Raw genomic sequence first — 20308 nt, forward strand, 5'->3', positions numbered from 1 at the left:
ACACAAGTCAAATTCTTGACAATGTTTTAATCTAGAGATTAGATAACCCTTTTGGTTATATGTTGTGTCTTTGTAGTTTATCTTTTGACAGACTGCCAACCACCTATAGCAAAAAGCTAGATCCTGTCCACCTACTTATTTGCTTTTGTCATGGAGGAGTGCTAGTGATATGCTCTCTGTGCTAAATGTTCCTTGGTGGGGGACGGTAATGCCAATATATGAATACAGCCATTATATAGTGATGAAATAAGGCTTTTTTTTTACAAAATTATGTGGGTCTTAGCAGATTTATAGTCTGGATCTAAGTATATTTCAAACCACACACACAGGAGAGAGTGGAAGGATTGGATGGTACCTTAAAGGGAAATAAAACCCAATTTATTTTTTTATTTCATGATTCAAGTAGAGCATACAGTTTTAAACCACTTTCTAATTTACTTCTATTGTCCAATGTTCTTCATTCTCTTGATCTCCTTTGTTGAAGGAGCAGAAATGCACTACTGGGACCAAGCTGAGCACACCGAGTCAGCCAATGAGAAGAGGCAAATGTGTGCAGCCACCAATCAGCAGCTAGTGCCCAGTACTGCATTGCTGCTCCTGAGCGAGAGTAGCTAAAGTATGATTTACAAAAAAATAAAAAAGTATACCAAGAGAATGATTCAAATAAGTGGTTTAAAACCGCAAGCTCTGTCTGAATCATGAAAAACAAGTTTTGGGTTTCATGTCCTTTTAAAAGGGATAGTAAAGTACAAATTAAACTTGATCCTTGAAGGCTGCCTCTAATTTGAATGCATTTGACAGTTTTTCACATCTAGCGGGCGTTAGTTCATGTGTTTCATATAGATAACTTAACACGCATGTGCACAATGTTATTTAAGAGTCAGCACTAATTGCCTGAAATATAAGTCTGTCAAAAGATCTGAGCTAAGGAGGCAGTCAGCAGAAGCTTAGATACCAGGTAATTACCGAGGTAAAAATTATATTTCTATAACAGTGTTGGTTATGCAAAACTGGGGAATTGTAAATAAAGGGATCATCTATCTTTTTAAACAATAACATTTTTGGCGTTTACTATCCCTTTAAGTCTTAAAGAATGTTAACTGCAAATAGTTTATGCCAGAAATAATGGAAATTAGACTTAAGCTATAACATTTAGTAAGATGACCACTTTACATTAGGAAAAAAGAAAAAAACCAAAAAACTCAACTACACAATTAGTTCAACATAGAAGTAAAAGCCATTTCAAGTCAGATTGCACAGCCAAGCATGCCATATAATCCTTTAGCTGCCAAAGAGAGTTTCACATTGAAAATTAATTCTCTTCACATTACTCGTTTTGGGTCAATCTTCTCCAGCTGCACCAATGGCCTCAGCTGCTCAGCAAAGTTTCTAACCTCATCAGCCACAGAGTCCTGTCCAGCTGGTGCCACTGCACTAAGTTCTACCAGATAAGACAATGACAAAGGCTCAGTTCCCTCAGGAGCACCAGACACAAGTACCCGACACACCTTGTACACTGCCACTTTCATGGCACCCTTACGGAACATGTGTCCACGTGCCACAAACTCATGGTCCATTCGAAAGCCCATTTCCTGCAGGAATTCTGGCAGGACTTCTGAGGTAGAAATATCCACGCAGTTGCGCACCAGTGCATGTCGACTACGGTCTCCAGACTCTGGTTGGCCCAGGTAACGAAGGTGCCATGGAGCCCCTGGCCTGTCCAGGGAGCGTCGTGCTCGTAGAACAAAAGGGCTGGCCTGCTGGCCCTTCAGAAGATAAACACTCTCATGATCAGAAAAGGTCTCTTCCGCGCTGTCGCACAGTCCACGTAATCTGTGGAGGAGACTCTCCAGGCCTTGGTCTAGGATACTTCCTGAGAACAGAAAATCTGTTAGTAAGCGATCTAGTAACTAGTAAATATTCCATTGGGTGATTAAGTGTGCAAACACACAACTGACATGACCTTCTTTGGTGTCATTTATTTGTCAAAATAACCCAAAAAGGGGAGAAACTTAGCTAAAATTATTTAAAACATCTCAGTTTTATTTTAGAATTAATATGCCCAAGCTTATCAGCTTTCCTTTGATAAATATTTAAAGGGACATAAAATACCTTGTAGTTACAAGGCTTGTGTCTTGTCTTAGCATACAGGCTGAGTATAAAAGCTTTTCAAATGAATTAACACCTTATTGTTGCAATTGTTTTTCAAAAACCAGACTCCCCTTACCAATTGCCTTATCTAGAGCAGCCGGTCTGAACTTCTTACCAGAATAGACAAGCCTTGTCACTTATTTTGTTAGTGCAACCTGAATTGTTTTCAGGTATCTAACCTGCATCATAATGAGGCCAGTCATGGACAGTTGTGTAGCAGGGCTAAGCTTTTGAAGTCTACACAGTGCACTTCTAATTCCTAGGATTAGAAAACCCACAATTTCCAGAGGGGGGGGGATAATAAAAAGCACAACGCAGATATTTTTAGTAGTCATAAATAAGCATTTTAGTTTACAATTTCAATGCTTTTTAAAGAATTATTAAAAAAAAAAAAAAAATACAGCAGAATTGCATAATCAACAAGTGCATAATAAAAAGACAATGCAATAGCAGATTTTTTTTTTCCAGGCAAATTTTAAAATGTACTTTTATTTCTTACCCCCTCCGTATTATGTGACAGTTATCAGCCAATCACAGATTTATATGTATACACTGAAATGTTACACATGCTCAGTAGCTGGTGCCTCAAAGAAAAATGTGCATATAAAAAAAAAAAGCTTTGCAATTTGATAATTGAAGTAATTTGGAAAGTCTCTTAAAATTAGACATGTGTATGTGTGTACTTGGTTAGCAAACAAATAATGATGAGAATGGCCACCAGCAGCAGCATTTGACTCTTTCGGGAGCCGGATTTCTTTTTGTGAAAGTGCAACACACAAGGATCTGTGCAAATCCAGAACTTTCACAAGAAGAAATCCGCTGCGGAATGCTGCTGGCGGCGTACATGTTGAGCATTTGTTTGCTAATGAAATACACATCTACGTAAAATTGCATGCTCTATCTGAATCACCAAAGTATGATTTTGACTTGTGTCCCTTTCAAAAGGGACACTGAGCCCAAATTTTTTTCTTTCATAATTCAGATAGAGCATGAAATATTAAGCATCTAATTTACTCCTATTATCAATTTTTCTTCGATCTCTTGCTATCTTTATTTTAAAAGCAGAAATGTAAATCTTTGCAGCCAGCCCATTTTAGGTTTAGCACCATGGATAGCGCTTGCTTATTGGAGGCTTACATTTACCCACCAATAAGCAAGCATAACCCAGGTTCTCAACCAAAAATGGGCCGGTTCCTATGCATCACATTCCTGCTTTTTAAATAAAGATAGCAAGAGAATGAAGAAAAAAAATAATAGGAGTAAATTAGAAAGTTGCTTAAATTTGCATGTTCTATCTGAATCATGAAAGAAAAAATGTGGGTTGTGTTCCTTTAAAGGGACAGTCAAGTCCAAAAAAAACCTCTCATGATTTAAATAGGGCATGTCATTTTAAACAACTTCCCAATTTACTTTTATCACCGATTTTGCTTTGTTCTTTTCATATTCTTAATTTAAAGCTAAACCTAGGAGGTTCATATGCTAATTTCTTAGACCTTGAAGACTGCCTCTAATCTAAATGCATTTTGAACACTAGAGGGCATTAGTTCATGTATTTCATATAGATAACATTGAGCTCAGGCACGTGAAGTGACCTAGTAGTGAGCACCGATTGGCTAAAATGCAAGTCTGTCAAAAGAACTGAAATAAGGGGGCAGTCTGCAGAGGCTTAGACACAAGGTATTTACAGAGGTAAAACATGTATTATTATAACTGTGTTGGTTATGCAAAACTGGGGAATGGGTAATTAAGGGATTATCTTTCTTTTTAAACAACAACAAAAAATCTGATGTTGACTGTCCCTTTAACAAAACTTTGTAGTGTTTTTCCGTATCAAATTTAACCTTCACGATCTCTTGAATTATGCGGACACACAACTATTATATTCAACATTTTAACAAAGTATAAAATATTACATTGAAAGTTTAACATTATTTATTTTGCTGCCTTACATCTGAAAATTGAGTTAATGTTACCTAACTTTCTGTGTACTTGTTTTTACATGCACCCCCTCCCTCACCTTGTTTGTAGTAATTTCTTCTTTTAAGGTGGATTATCATTATGCAGTAACAACCATGATGGAAAAGCAAAGCATTCTTTGCTGTAGCAGTAGTCCTATTGATATGTACTTTATATATTTATATCTATTAGACGGAGATTAGAACAGAATATACATCCGTTTGCTTAAATTACTGTTTAATACATTATTACCACCTAAGCTGGGTCAGTGAGCTGGGTCAGTGAGCTGGGTCAGTGTCAACACACCTTAAAGGACCAGTAAATACAGGAGATTTGCATAATCAACAAATGCATGACAAAAAGACAATGCAATAGAACTTAGTCTGAACTTCAAATGAGTAGATTTTTTTCTGACACGTTTCAGTTATGTCTATTTTCACTCCTCCTGTATCATGTGACAGCCATCAGCCAATCACAAAAACATATATTTTGTGATTTCTTGCACATGCTCAGTAGGACCTGGTGACTCAAAAAGTGTAAACATAAAAAGATTGTGCACATTTTGTTAATATTGTTTAAAATTGCATGCTCTATCTGAATTATGAAAGTTTAATTTTGACTTGAGTGTCCATTTAAGGGAAGATGAGAGGGCAAGCTACCCCAAGCTCTTTCCTTAAAGGGACAATATACACTAATTTTCATATAACTGCATGTAATAGACATTACTATAAAGAATACGATGCACAGATACCGATATAAAAATCCAGTATAAAACTGTTTAAAAACTTACTTAGAAGTTCTAAGTTAAGCTCTGTTGAAAAGGTAGCTGGAAAGCCCACTGCAAGTGGGAAATAAGACACTCCCCCCTGCCCCTTCTTTTGCATATAAATAGACCCTTTACACAAACAGGAGTAAGATGGAGAAGGTAGCTGACGGTATTCACATAAAACTTTGGGACTTGGTTAAGAGTCCGAAAAATCAGAGCAATGTTATTTAAAAATAAGCAAAACTATCCATTTTTTTATTTTTTTAAACGTTATGGGCTATATAAATAATCTACAAAACATTTATGCAAAGAAAAAAATGAGTGTATAATGTCCCTTTAAATGCACATGTGCAGAGTTCATGCTATATATATATGTATTAGTTTGTTATTGGTTAGCAATGGTCCTGTTCTGGGGGAAAGGGAATTCAGCAAATTGAAAAACAAAGCTGCATTACTCATTGCCATATTCTCAGATATTAAAGTACATTATAATGCAGCAGGGTCGCTAGTGATACAATTACTTACATGTCAGATTTTATGAAGAATGGCGCAGTAGTTTTCATATTAACTTTCTCAAATATCAATAATCTAAGTATCTCACAAAGTACTGAAGCAATTATCTTTATAATGAACAGGATTTGCAGTGACTGTCAGTGAGATAAACTACCACATTTCTGTCAAATAAATTAAACTAAACTCAAACCATTGCTATATAAATGGTATAAGGAGGTAGTAAATGCCAATACCTTAGATACATTTAAAATAAATATATTTTATATATATATAAAAATGCTCAAAAAAAACAAAGTATTGCAGTATGCAGTGATACCTTTATTGGACTAACATAATATTTCAAAGACAAGCTTTCGAGAGTTTTCCTCTCTTCCTCAGGTCTAAAGCAATACTGATCAATGTGATAGATACACATCACATACAACAAATGGAAGGAAGGGAGGGGGGTGAGAGGGGGGTCATAAAAAGCAGAGAATGTGTCTGAAGGAGAAAATAGCTGAGAATAGCCATAAAGAATAAATAAACAGAGGAGAGTAAATAGGCAAGATGAGAGGAAAAACAAAAAGGAAAAAGAAACCAATATAGGACGATAAGATGAGATTTTAAAGAAAATTATGGTAGTGTGTAAGAAAGCCAGAGTCTACATTAACCCCTTAACGACTGAGGACGTGCAGGGTACGTCCTCAGAAAAAAGGCAGTTAATGCCTGAGAACGTACCCTGCACGTCCTCAGTGTGGAAAGCAGCTGGAAGCGATCCTGCTCGCTTCCAGCTGCTTTCCGGTTATTGCAGTGATGCCTCGATATGGAGGCATCCTGCAATAACCTTTTTAAGTCATCCGGTGCAGAGAGAGCCACTCTGTGGCCCTCTCTGCACCGGAGATCGGTGGCTACCTGCGTTGGTGGGTGGGAGCCGGACCGGGAGGCGGCCATCGATGGCCATGTGGATCTGAAGGGGGGCGGGATCGTGGGCGGGGGTGGCTGGGGGCGCGCACGGGCGCGCGCGCGTGCACGGGGAGGGAGCGGGTGGGAACCGCTACACTGCAGAAAATGGGGATATAAAAAATATAATAACAAATAAAATCCAAACAATCAGCAAGGTGGTGGGGGTTTGTTTGTGGGGGGTGGGGGGTTGGGGGAAGCTACACTACAGAAAAAAACAAAAAAAAACCCAAAAAAGCACTTTTTATTGTAAACTGGGTACTGGCAGACAGCTGCCAGTACCCAAGATGGCCCCCAATAAGGCAGAGGGGAGGGTTAGAGAGCGGTTTTGGGGGGGATCAGGGAGGTTGGGGGCTAAGGGGGGGATCCTACACAGTAGCATATGTAAATATGCTAAAAAAAAAATTTCATTTTTTTTTTAAAAACCCTTTTATTTTAGTACTGGCAGACTTTCTGCCAGTACTTAAGATGGCGGGGACAATTGTGGGGTGGGGGAGGGAAGGGAGCTGTTTGGGAGGGATCAGGGGGTGGGATGTGTCAGATGGGAGGCTGATCTCTACACTAAAGCTAAAATTAACCCTGCAAGCTCACTACAAACTCCCTAATTAACCCTTTCACTGCTAGCCATAATACACGTGTGAGGCGCAACAGGATTTAGTGGCCTTCTAATTACCAGAAAGCAACGCCAAAGTCATATATGTCTGCTATTTCTGAACAAAGGGGATCCCAGACAAGCATTTACAACCATTTGTGCCATAATTGCACAAGCTGTTTGTAAATGATTTCAGTGAGAAACCTAAAATTGTGAAAAATTTTACATTTTTTTTAATTTGATCGCATTTGGCGGTGAAATGGTGGCATGAAATATACCAAAATGTGCCTAGATCAATACTTGGGGTTGTCTACTACACTACACTAAAGCTAAAATTAACCCTACAAGCTCCCTAATTAACCCCTTAACTGCTGGGCATGATACACTTGTGGTGCGCAGTGGCATTTAGCGGCCTTCTAATTACCAAAAAGCAACGCCAAAGCCATATATGTGTGCTATTTCTGAACAAAGGGGATCCCAGAGAGGAATTTACAACCATTTATGCCATAATTGCACAAGCTGTTTGTAAATGATTTCAGTGAGAAACCTAAAGTTTGTGAAAAAATTTGTGAAAAAGTGAACAATTTTTTGTATTTGATCGCATTTGGCGGTGAAATGGTGGTATGAAATATACCAAAATTGGCCTAGATCAATACTTTGGGATGTCTACTAAAAAAAAAAATATATACTTGTCAAGGGATATTCAGGGATTCCTGAAAGATATCAGTGTTCTAATGTAACTAGCGCTAATTTTGGAAAAAAATGGTTTGGAAATAGCAAAGTGCTACTTGTATTTATGGCCCTATAACTTGCAAAAAAAGCAAAGAACATGTAAACATTGGGTATTTCTAAACTCAGGACAAAATTTAGAAACTATTTAGCATGGGTGTTTTTTGGTGGTTTTAGATATGTAACAGATTTTGGGGGTCAAAGTTAGAAAAAGTGTGTTTTTTTTCCATTTTTTCCTCATATTTTATAATTTTTTTTATAGTAAATTATAAGATATGATGAAAATAATGGTATCTTTAGAAAGTCCATTTAATGGCGAGAAAAACGGTATATAATATGTGTGGGTACAGTAAATGAGTAAGAAGAAAATTACAGCTAAACACAAACACCGCAAAAATGTAAAAATAGCCTTGGTCCCAAACGGACAGAAAATGGAAAAGTGCTCTGGTCACTAAGGGGTTAAAGGGACACTGTACCCAAATTTTTTCTTTTGTGATTCAGATAGAGGATGCAATTTGAAGCAACTTTCTAATGTACTCCTATTATCAAATTTTTTTCATTCTCTTGGTATGTTTATTTGAAAAGCAAGAATTTAAGTTTAGATGCCGGCCCATTTTTGGTGAACAACCTGGGTTGTCCTTGCTGATTGGGCAGCACCAATAAACAATTGCTGTCCATGGTTCTGAATCACAAATTTGCTGGCTCCTCAGCTTAGATGCCTTCTTTTTCAAATAAAGATATCAAGAGAATGAAGAAAAATTGATAATAGAAGTAAATTAGAAAGTTGCTTAAAATTTCATGCTCTATCTGAATCACAAAATAAAAAATTTGGGTACAGTGTCCCTTTAAGTCCTTCATTTCTGGTATTGAAATGTGCGATCATTTTCATCTCAAACGTCTTTCGTTCATGAGAGTCTTTGAAATTCCCTTTAAAAATTTTAATCCTGAGGTTAAGGATGGAGTGACCAGTCTGGGTGAAGTGATGACCAACAGGGGTACAATATTCATTTTCCTTGTCGTTTATCGAGTGTCTGTGTAGATTCATTCTGAGATGCAGCTTTAGGCCAGTTTCTCCAATGTAGCAACCTCTGTCACACGCTGTACACTGTATCATGTACACCACATTAGCAGATGAGCACAAATAGAATCCTTTAATATTATAGGATGTGTTATTGTGTCTGGCTGTGTTGTTGTCACATATGTTGACACAGTTTGCAGAGTGATTTGTTGCATCGTGCAGTGCCATTCTGTGTAAGCTTCTGTTCTGTGGTTAATTTGCTGCGGACCAATCTCTGTCTCAGGTTAGGCGGTTCTTTGAATGCTAGTATGGGGGGTTCAGGAAATATATTTTTGAGTGTGGGGTCCTCTGAAATTAGTGGTTGTAGCTCTTTAATAATTTTGCGTACTCCTTCCAGAGTAGGGTTGTAAGTGACTACTAGAGGGGTTTTTGTTTTGTTTTCCTTTTCTTTGTATTGTAGGAGCCTTTCCTGTGGTGTTTTTAGGTCAGATTTGTTTTTTAGATATTGTCCTTTCCTTGTAGCCCTTTTGCCTAAATGACTCTGACAGTGTACTCAGGTGCTGATCTCTGTCTTTTGTGTCAGAGCAAATGCGGTGATATCTGATAGCTTGGCTGTAGATGATACCTTGTTTGTTGTGATTGGGATGGAAGCTGGAATTGTGGAGGTAGCTGTACCTGTCTGTGGGTTTTCTGTATATAGATGAGTGAAGGATGCCATTGGTGACAGTTATTGTGCAGTCCAAGAAGTTCACACTATGATTTGAAAAGTCCATTTTAAGGTTTATTGACGGGTGAAATGAATTAAATGATTTGTAGAACTCTAAAAGGCTTTCTTCTCCTTCTGTCCATATTATGAAAATATCATTGATGTAACGATAATATGTATAAGGTTTGTGGGGCTGAGTACATAAAAATCTGTATTCTAGGTACGCCATGAAAAGATTAGTGTATTGGGGTGACATTTTTGTGCCCATCGCTGTCCCTGTCATTTGTAGGTAGTAATTGTTGTTAAAACTGAAATAGTTGTGTGTGAGTATGAATTCTATAAGCTTGGCAATAGTTGCACTATCATATTTGTGTGTTGGTTGGTGGGATGAGAGAAATTTACTGCAGGCCTCAATACCATCCTTATGCGGGATGTTGCTGTATACGGATTCCACATCCATAGTAACTAGTATAGTGTTTCCAGGTAGTTCATTTATCTGGTTAAGTTTATTAAGGAAGTCTGTAGTGTCCTGTATAAAGCTATCAGTCTTAATAACAAGAGGCTTAAGAATGTTTTCTATTAGGCCAGATATTTGTTCAGTGAGTGTTCCCATACCTGTTATAATGGGGCGTCCTGGGTTTCCTGGCTTGTGGATTTTAAGCAGCATGTAGAAGGTACCAGATTTTCTAATTCTTGCTGTATGTGTTTAGGAAAAGTTTTGTGAGTTTAGCTGAATATTCCTTGGTGTGGTCCGTGTCCATTTTTTTGTAGTAATTTACATCAGACAACTGTAACCTTCTGTAGTGTAATCCTGGGTATTCATGATAACTACTGATCCACCCTTGTCCGCCGGCTTGATGATGATATTATTCATCAAGTTTTTCAAGGCATTTCTTTCCATAAGTGAGAGGTTATAAGAAAATTTTTTCTCTTGTGTGGTGACTAGGGATGCCACTCTCAGGCGAAAACTTTCAATGTAACTGTCCAATTTGATGTTAAGTCCTGCTGTTGGTGTAAAATCTTTGTTCTTTTTCCTACCATTATTATCCTGTTTAAGAGTAGTGTTTTTTTGGCATAAAAGAATTCCTTAAAGGGCCATAATACCCAAATGTTTAAACACTTGAAAGTGATGCAACATAGCTGTAAAAAGCTGACTAGAAAATATCTCCTGAACATCTCTATGTAAAAAAGAAAGATATTTTACTTCAAAAGTTCCTCAGTAGCCACCTCCCATTGTAAAGGATTTCTAAGCAGCATTTTAGTGTGTCTGTCCTGGGACATCTGAAGGGATGAGCATCATGCACTCTCATCTTATTTCACCAATCAGGTAAAGGAAGTTTACAATGAAATCTCATGAGAGTCAAGTCAAATCTCATGAGATCACAGTAAAAGTTCATGACCTCAGCACTGCTGATGCTGATTGGCTGCTGTTCATTTCTTCATTTTTTTTAATTTTTTTACCTGCAGCTGGGAGCAGTTGAGTATAACTTTTTACACAGAACTTACTCTGCTGAGCTGAGGAGATTGTGAGGTAAAATATCTTCCTTTTTTACATAGAGATGCTCAGGTGATATTTTCCTGTCAGCTTTTTACAGTTATACTACATCAGTTTCAAGTGATTTAGCATATGAGTATTATGTCCCTTTAAGTCTCAATCTTCTGAAAAGAATCTTCTCTAATAATCACCTTTCAATGCCTGAAAAATCAGTCTTATTCAAGGGGCTAACATTCTGTCCTAACACAAATATTGATCACATCCAGTTATATTCAGACTTGGAAGAATTTTTCAGAAGATTGAGACTTTTATGCCAAAAAAAAAACCGACTCTTAAACAGGATAATAATGGTAGGAAAAAGAACAAAGATTTTACACCAACAGCAGGACGTAACATCAAATTGGACAGTTACATTGAAAGTTTTTCGCCTGAGAGTGGCATCCCTAGTCACCACACAAGAGAAAAAAATTGCTTACAACCTCTCACATATGGAAAGAAATGCCTTGAAAAACTTGATGAATAATAATATCATCATCATCAAGCCGGCGGACAAGGGTGGATCAGTAGTTATCATGAATACCCAGGACTACACTACAGAAGGTTACAGACAGTTGTCTGATGTAAACTACGACAAAAAACTGGACACGGACCCCACCAAGGAATATTCAGCTAAACTCACAAAACATTTCCTAAACACATACAGCAAGAATTAGAAAATATGGTACCTTCCAATCCTCAGATGGGTACCTTCTATATGCTGCCTAAAATCCACAAGCCAGGAAACCCAGGACGCCCCATTATAACAGGTATGGGAACACTCACTGAACAAATATCTGGCCTAATAGAAAGCATTCTTAAGCCTCTTGTTATTAAGACTGATAGCTTTATACAGGACACTACAGACTTCATTTATCTGGTTAAGTTTATTAAGGAACTACCTGGAAACACTATACTAGTTACTATGGATGTGGAATCCGTATACAGCAACATCCCGCATAAGGATGGTATTGAGGCCTGCAGTAAATTTCTCTCATCCCACCAACCAACACACAAATATGAGAGTGCAACTATTGCCAAGCTTATAGAATTCATACTCACACACAACTATTTCAGTTTTAATAACAATTACTACCTACAAATGACAGGGACAGCGATGGGCACAAAAATGTCACCCCAATACGCTAATCTTTTCATGGCGTACCTAGAATACAGATTCTTGTGTACTCAGCCCCACAAACTTTATACATATTATCGTTACTTCGATGATATTTTCATAATATGCACTTTTACTGTGATCTCATGAGATTTGACTTGACTCTCATGAGATTTCATTGTAAACTTCCTTTACCTGATTGGTGAAATAAGATGAGAGTGCACGATGCTCATCCCTTCAGATGTCCCAGGACAGACACACTAAAATGCTGCTTAGAAATCCTTTACAATGGGAGGTGGCTACTGAGGAACTTTTGAAGTAAAATATCTTTCTTTTTTACATAGAGATGTTCAGGAGATATTTTCTAGTCAGCTTTTTACAGCTATGTTGCATCACTTTCAAGTGTTTAAACATTTGGGTATTATGGCCCTTTAAGGAATTCTTTTATGCCAAAAAAACACTACTCTTAAACAGGATAATAATGGTAGGAAAAAGAACAAAGATTTTACACCAACAGCAGGACTTAACATCAAATTGGACAGTTACATTGAAAGTTTTCGCCTGAGAGTGGCATCCCTAGTCACCACACAAGAGAAAAAAATTGCTTACAACCTCTCACATATGGAAAGAAATGTCTTGAAAAACTTGATGAATAATAATATCATCATCAAGCCGGCGGACAAGGGTGGATCAGTAGTTATCATGAATACCCAGGATTACACTACAGAAGGTTACAGTTGTCTGATGTAAATTACTACAAAAAAATGGACACGGACCACACCAAGGAATATTCAGCTAAACTCACAAAACTTTTCCTAAACACATACAGCAAGAATTAGAAAATCTGGTACCTTCTACATGCTGCTTAAAATCCACAAGCCAGGAAACCCAGGACGCCCCATTATAACAGGTATGGGAACACTCACTGAACAAATATCTGGCCTAATAGAAAACATTCTTAAGCCTCTTGTTATTAAGACTGATAGCTTTATACAGGACACTACAGACTTCCTTAATAAACTTAACCAGATAAATGAACTACCTGGAAACACTATACTAGTTACTATGGATGTGGAATCCGTATACAGCAACATCCCGCATAAGGATGGTATTGAGGCCTGCAGTAAATTTCTCTCATCCCACCAACCAACACACAAATATGATAGTGCAACTATTGCCAAGCTTATAGAATTCATACTCACACACAACTATTTCAGTTTTAACAACAATTACTACCTACAAATGACAGGGACAGCGATGGGCACAAAAATGTCACCCCAATACACTAATCTTTTCATGGCGTACCTAGAATACAGATTTTTATGTACTCAGCCCCACAAACCTTATACATATTATCGTTACATCAATGATATTTTCATAATATGGACAGAAGGAGAAGAAAGCCTTTTAGATTTCCACAAATCATTTAATTCATTTCACCCGTCAATAAACCTTAAAATGGACTTTACAAATCATAGTGTGAACTTCTTGGACTGCACAATAACTGTCACCAATGGCATCCTTCACTCATCTATATACAGAAAACCCACAGACAGGTACAGCTACCTCCACAATTCCAGCTTCCATCCCAATCACAACAAACAAGGTATCATCTACAGCCAAGCTATCAGATATCACCGCATTTGCTCTGACACAAAAGACAGAGATCAGCACCTGAGTACACTGTCAGTCATTTAAGCGAAAGGGCTACAAGGAAAGGACAATATCTAAAAAAAAAAAAAAAACACAAATCTGACCTAAAAACACCATGGGAAAGGCTCCTACAATACAAAGGAAAACAAAACAAGAACCCCTCTAGTAGTCACTTACAACCCTACTCTGGAAGGAGTACGCAAAATTATTAAAGAGCTACAACCACTAATTTCAGAGGACCCCACACTCAAAAATATATTTCCTGAACCCCCCATACTAGCATTCAAAGAACCGCCTAACCTGAGACAGAGATTGGTCCGCAGCAAATTAACCACAGAACAGAAGCTTACACAGAATGGCACTGCACGATGCAACAAATCACTCTGCAAACTGTGTCAACATATGTGACAACAACACAGCCAGACACAATAACACATCATACAATATTAAAGGATTCTATTTGTGCTCATCTGCTAATGTGGTGTACATGATACAGTGTACAGCGTGTGACAGAGGTTGCTACATTGGAGAAACTGGCCTAAAGCTGCATCTCAGAATGAATCTACACAGACACTCGATAAACGACAAGGAAAATGAATATTGTACCCCTGTTGGTCATCACTTCACCCAGACTGGTCACTCCATCCTTAACCTCAGGATTAAAAATTTTAAAGGGAATTTCAAAGACTCTCATGAACGAAAGACGTTTGAGATGAAAATGATCACACATTTCAATACCAGAAATGAAGGACTTAATGTAGACTCTGGCTTTCTCACACACTACCATAACTTTCTTTAAAGTGAAGGTTAACTTTGATCAGTTCTAATGAAATTTTGTGTTTATCTCAAAAAATAAATGGCAGTTTCATTCATCAATACTTTTACTTCTACATCGTTCCTTAGATATATCAATTCTTTCTTTGTAATTTCGCTATCAGTAAATCAACCCCGTTTTTTTTGTTGTTGTTAAAGTCTGATCATGTTTTTTCGCTAGCCAATTGACTTTTTGGCCGTTAGGCAGCCGTCAATTGACGTCAGCAGCTACAGTGACAATATGCGCATGCGCAAGTATCTCTGTTTACTTCAGCAAAGCGAGCGCGGCCCCGTTTCACGCATGCGCACTGAAAAATGTATTTAAGCACTGTTAGGTAACATATTGCGGGAGAATGACACATGCGCTGAACTCGGCAATGAACTTGTTTAACGCATGCGCATTGATGCGAGTCGGAGAACGCTGCGCATGCGCAGTTTTGGATAGTCACCGTGCACGAGTCTACTAGAGACGTATAGAGCGGGTGGGACCGCTCTATACGTCACTGGATTAAAAACCAGGAAACAACAATGGGAGGAGAATAGAAGGGAACTGTAAGCAAAAAAAGACTGTACAAAATAATAAAAATAAAAAGTGATTGCAAAAAATGAATATAGCGACTAGATATTTAATATGCATAGAAGTGTTATAATGAAATATGAAGGCTCTAACTTAACCTTCACTTTAATCTCTCATCTTATCGTCCTATATTGGTTTCTTTTTCCACTCATCTTGCCTATTTACTCTCCTCTGTTTATTTATTCTTTCTGGCTATTCTCAGCTATTTTCTCCTTCAGACACATTCTCTGCTTTTTATGACCCCCCTCCCTTCCATTTGTTGTATGTTATGTGTATCTATATCACATTGATCAGTACTGCTTTAGACCTGAGGAAGAGAGGAAAACTCTCGAAAGATTGTCTTTTAAATATTATGTTAATCCAATAAAAAAGGTATCACTGCATACTGCAATACTTTGTTTTTTGAGCATCTTATCTACTGGACTAACACGGCTACTCCAATCATATATATATATATATATATATATATATATATATATATATATATATATATATATATATATATATATATATATATATATATATATATATATATATTCTGGCTAGAAACAGAATTCAGGGATAGGATTGCTGGTGTTAAATGGGTCACCTTTTTAAAGGGATTAATTTAAGATCAATTGGAACTTTTATTGTAGATAAATTAAGATTTGTATCGGTTGAACTAGATGGACTTTTTTTTTCAACCTCATCTACTATGTTACTGTATAAGTTGCTATGTACAATATAACTTCTGCTTGCCAGGGTATACTCACCTTGCAGTAAATACTCCATCATGTTGATAGTTCCACCTGATACAGGCATCGAGGTTACTGGAGGAGCCTCCATTATAAAAATTTAAAATTCCCTGTTAAAAAAACAACGAAGTGATTCATTGTTTAAAAATAAATGCATAGACACAGAATAAAAACTGAACTGAGGCAGAGGTTATGTGAAGTAGAATATGGCCAAAACGTTAATATTGATCTACAAAATGAGAGGCCATAAAAGTACCTGTCTTGCTATATGTATATTTACAAACACGGTGTTCAATGTGCGGTCTGTGTAGGACAATTATGGCAAGAGGCTCTAAAGCAGAGTACCAATGCCATGGTGGACACAGGGGCATTAGTATAACAGGGAAGCAAGAATGGGTGTGCTGAAACAAGGGCAATCATGGCAACAAAAACAGGTCATGATCAGGGTAAGAGATGTTAAACTGTAAGTCTGAGAAGTAACAATAGGTGGTGTGGGGAGACCAGTTATTGTAGTGATCGCAACTGGTGTAGTGAGAGAGAGCCAGATGTTTGACACTGTTAGAGATTAGATATAAATAAGTAGTGCAACTACATATATTAGTATTTGCTAAAAGTGTATGGCCAGGCGATAATGGTAGGGCAGTGACAGCATGATGTGTACCTTGGAGGAGGGAGGCAGACGGTACGTGGGGTAAAGTAAGTTTGTGATTCTACGGTGAGAGCAGGAGTTGGTCAACTATACGTTTGGAAGCAGCTTTATCAAGTAGGGTCGCAGTAAGCGGTATAAACACACAACACAATGGCGCAGGGTATTTGGCTTTACACTCACTCTCAGCTCCTGGGCGCCTCTCCCGCTCTCTGTCTTCTAAAGTTTCTCGGTCTGTACTCTGTATGTCTCTCTGCTGACATCACCGGAATTTCTACTAGAATTGTCTTCTCCCGAATCGGAAACCAAACTAAAAATATATGCAATGCATTATGGTATATGTAGTCATTGTGCAATTGCGCTAACTGATGGCTATCGCAGCGTGCACCTCTATAAATGACAATCGGATAGGCTAGGCAGCGTGACCGTGACATTTTTTGTTTTTTAATTATTAAAAGTTTATGATCTTCATTGAGTGGATAAGGAGTGCAATAACACACATTGTTTATGGTATTATTTGTCATAAACACACCTCCCTATTTTTTAAATGTATACATAATGGAATTAGCACAATGGATTTTAGAGTGTCTCTTTTACACAAATGTAAAGGAAATTACAAGAATTTTAGTGATATTCATTTAATAAGGTTTATTTTTTTTACACAAGCAAGCAACTGCAGCTTCAATCTATTACTCTTAGAAATTTGAATATATAAATGAAAACAATATATATCCCTGTGTGTTCTTCAATTTTGTGAGTTTGACAAATCTTAGCAGAGCTTCCAACATAACGACTTGCATGGTGCTAAGAGGCGAGGGACAAGCACATTTGGTAGACAGTATCCATTCAATAGAGTTAAAGGGACAGTCAACACCAGAAATGTTGTTTTAAAACATAGATAATCCCTTTATTACCCGATCCCCAGTTTTGCATAACCAACACTGTTATATTAATATACTTTTTACCTCTGTGAGTGTGATTAACTTGTATCTAAGCATCTTCTGACAGCCCCCTGATCACATGACATTTTATATATTATCTACTTTCATTTTAACCAATTAGTGCAGTGTCTGCCACAAGCCACAGGCGTGATCACAATTGTTATCTATGTGGTTTACATGAACTAGCTCTCCCCTGTTGTGAAAAGCAAATCAAAAGCATGTGATAAGAGGCGGCCTTCAAGGGCTTAGAAATTATCATATAAGCCTTCCTAGGTTTAGCTTTCAACTACGAATACTAAGAGAACAAAGCAAAATTAGTGATAAAAGTAAATTGGAAAGTTGTTTAAAATTACATGCCCTATTTGAAACATGAAAGTTTTTTAGGACTTGACTGTCCCTTTAAAGGGATATGAAACCCATTTTTTATTCTTTCATGATTCAGATAGAGCATACAATTTTAAGAATCTTTCTAATTTACTCCTATTATCAATTTCTTTCATGTAATTGGCAAGAGTACATGAGCTAGTGACGTATGGGATATACAATCCTACCAGGAGGGGCAAAGTTTCCCAAACCTCAAAATGCCTATAAATACACCCCTCACCACACCCACAATTCAGTTTTACAAACTTTGCCTCCTATGGAGGTGGTGAAGTAAGTTTGTGCTAAGATTTCTACGTTGATATGCACTTCTCAGCCTTTTAAAGCCTGATTCCTCACAGAGTACAGTGAATGTCAGAGGGATGTGAAGGGAGTATCACCTATTGAATGCAATGGTTTTTACTCATGGGGATCTATTTTATAGGTTCTCTGTTATCGGTCGTAGAGATTCATCTCTTACCTCCCTTTTCAGATCGACAATATACTCTCATATTCCATTACCTCTACTGATAACCCGTTTCAGTACTGGTTTGGTTATCTGCTATATGTGGATGGGTGTCTTTTGGTAAGTATGTTTTCATTACTTAAGACACCCCAGCTATGGTTTGGCACTTTATGTATTTATATAAAGTTCGTACTGTATATACGTATTGTACTTATATTTGCCATGATTCAGGTTTTCAGTATATTTCCTTTTGCAGACTGTCAGTTTCATAACGGGGATATGCATTTTTAGGAAAATGTATTTCTTACCTGGGGTATAGTCTTTTTTTTCAATTGACTGTCATTTTCAAATTCGCGGGCAGAATTAGGCTCGCAAGGGCGCAAAATGCCAAAGTATATTGCGTCATATTTGGCGTCAAATATTTTCATTATTTAAAACCCCATTCTTATATGCCTCTTGCCTTTTTTCTCTATCAGAGGGCTATGCTGTTTGCTGCATTTTTTCCCCATTCCTGAAACTGCCATATAAGGAAATTGATAATTTTGCTTTATATGGGGTTTTTTTCTCTTACATTTGCAAGATGTCTCAATCTGATTCTGTATCAGATATCACTGTTGGAACCCTGCTGCATGATAACAGTTCTACCAAAGCTAAGTGCATTTGTTGTTGTTTGTAAACTTGTGGAGATTATATCTCCAGCTGTGGTTTGTAATAGTTGTCATGATAAACTTTTACATGCAGATGTGTCCATCAGTAATAATACATTGCCTGTTGCTGTTCCTTCAACATCTAATGTACAAGAGATACCTGTGAATTTAAAATAATTTATTGCTGATTCTATTCAGAAGGCTTTGTCTGCCATCCCACCTTCTAATAAACGTAAAAGGTCTTTTAAAACTTCTCATAAAGTTAAAATGAACATATCCCAATAAAGGGATATAAAAGAGCGCTGATATTTAAAATATAAAAAAGCAATATTCAATAAAAAACCAGGTGATACACTTAAAGTATAGTAGATCAAGTCTACCGTATTAGTCCTGTTTAATGTCCATAAACTGGTGGTAAATTGAAGGGATAAAGATATCCTCCTGTTACGTGAGTAGGGCTGCTCCTCTTGATCCCAGAGAGTGTGGAACAACTGTTAAAATAGAAAGTAGAAAGAGGGCGCCACAATAGCGTGATACCGTCTGGATATGTAGGTATAGATATAAGTAAGTATTATGCTTACCAGATGGTGTGACACTGTGCTGTGACCAGTGCAAGAAAGCAGGCTAGCACTTATCAGTGGCTAGTACACTGTGGAAGCCAAGCTCCAAAGGCACTTGTCCTAGTTGAAACTCTGAGTGTGTCTCCTGTTGGCTGGACTTCAGGTGCTGCAGAGGTGTAATCTTTTGTGTGTTGTTCAGTTGGTATTGATAAACCACAACACAGACAACTTCAAATAAAATGGCTTTTAATACTTATGACGCGTTTCTCAACCTCAAATAGGTTGTTTCATCAGATAAAAAAGTGAAACACCAAGGTAATAAGTTATTTGGTTCTCAGTTGGATTCGATTATTTCAACTGTCACTGGAAGGAAGGGAGTTTTTTTGCCTCAGGATAAAAGACCTAAGGGTAAATCTAAAGCTTCTAACCATTTTCGTTCCTTTCGACAAAATAAGGAACAGAAACCTAATCCCCCAAAGAATCTGTTTCCAATTGGAAACCTTCTTCAAACTGGAATAAATCCAAGCCATTTAAGAAACCAAAGCCAGCCCCCAAGTCTGCATGAAGGTGCGGCCCTCATTCCGGTAGGGGGCAGATTAAAATTTTTCAAGGATGTTTGGACAAATTCTGTCCAAAATCAATGGATTCTGAGTATTGTCTCAATTTTTCTTAGTTCTCTTGGTATCTTTATTTGAACAGCAGGAATTTAAGCTTAGTAGTCGGCCCATTTTTTTGTTCAGCACCTGAGTAGCGCTTGCTGATTGGTGGCTAAATGTAGCCACCAATCAGCAAGCGCTAACAAGGATACTGAGCCAAAAATGCTCTATCTGAATCATGAAAGAAAAATCTGGGTGTCATATACCTTTAAGTGACATGCATAAGCCATAGTTGCC

The 20308-nt window shown here is 37.5% G+C and overlaps 1 protein-coding gene across 1 annotated transcript; it reads right to left on the minus strand.

The window, feature by feature from the left end:
- Positions 1–1138: 1138 nt before the first annotated feature.
- On the minus strand, positions 1139–16732 carry MED18 (mediator complex subunit 18). The gene is made up of 3 exons (XM_053704775.1): positions 16625–16732; positions 15814–15905; positions 1139–1873 (listed from the first exon to the last, which is right to left on the minus strand). Exons 2-3 carry the CDS (start codon positions 15884–15886, stop codon positions 1323–1325), a joined length of 624 nt encoding a protein of 207 aa, XP_053560750.1. The 5' UTR covers positions 15887–15905; positions 16625–16732; the 3' UTR covers positions 1139–1322.
- Between the last annotated feature and the right edge of the window lie 3576 nt (positions 16733–20308).

The sequence above is a fragment of the Bombina bombina genome, chromosome 3 (genome assembly GCF_027579735.1).
Source record: "Bombina bombina isolate aBomBom1 chromosome 3, aBomBom1.pri, whole genome shotgun sequence".
Taxonomy (NCBI): domain Eukaryota; kingdom Metazoa; phylum Chordata; class Amphibia; order Anura; family Bombinatoridae; genus Bombina; species Bombina bombina.

Coding starts and splice junctions, on each gene's coding strand:
- MED18 (XM_053704775.1), bottom strand. CDS start 15,886: ATGGAGGCTCCTCCAGTAACCTCGATGCCTGTATCAGGTGGAACTATC. Junction 1,874..15,813: donor GATGGAGTATTTACTGCAAG/GTGAGTATACCC, acceptor TTCTGTTCTCAG/GAAGTATCCTAGACCAAGGC.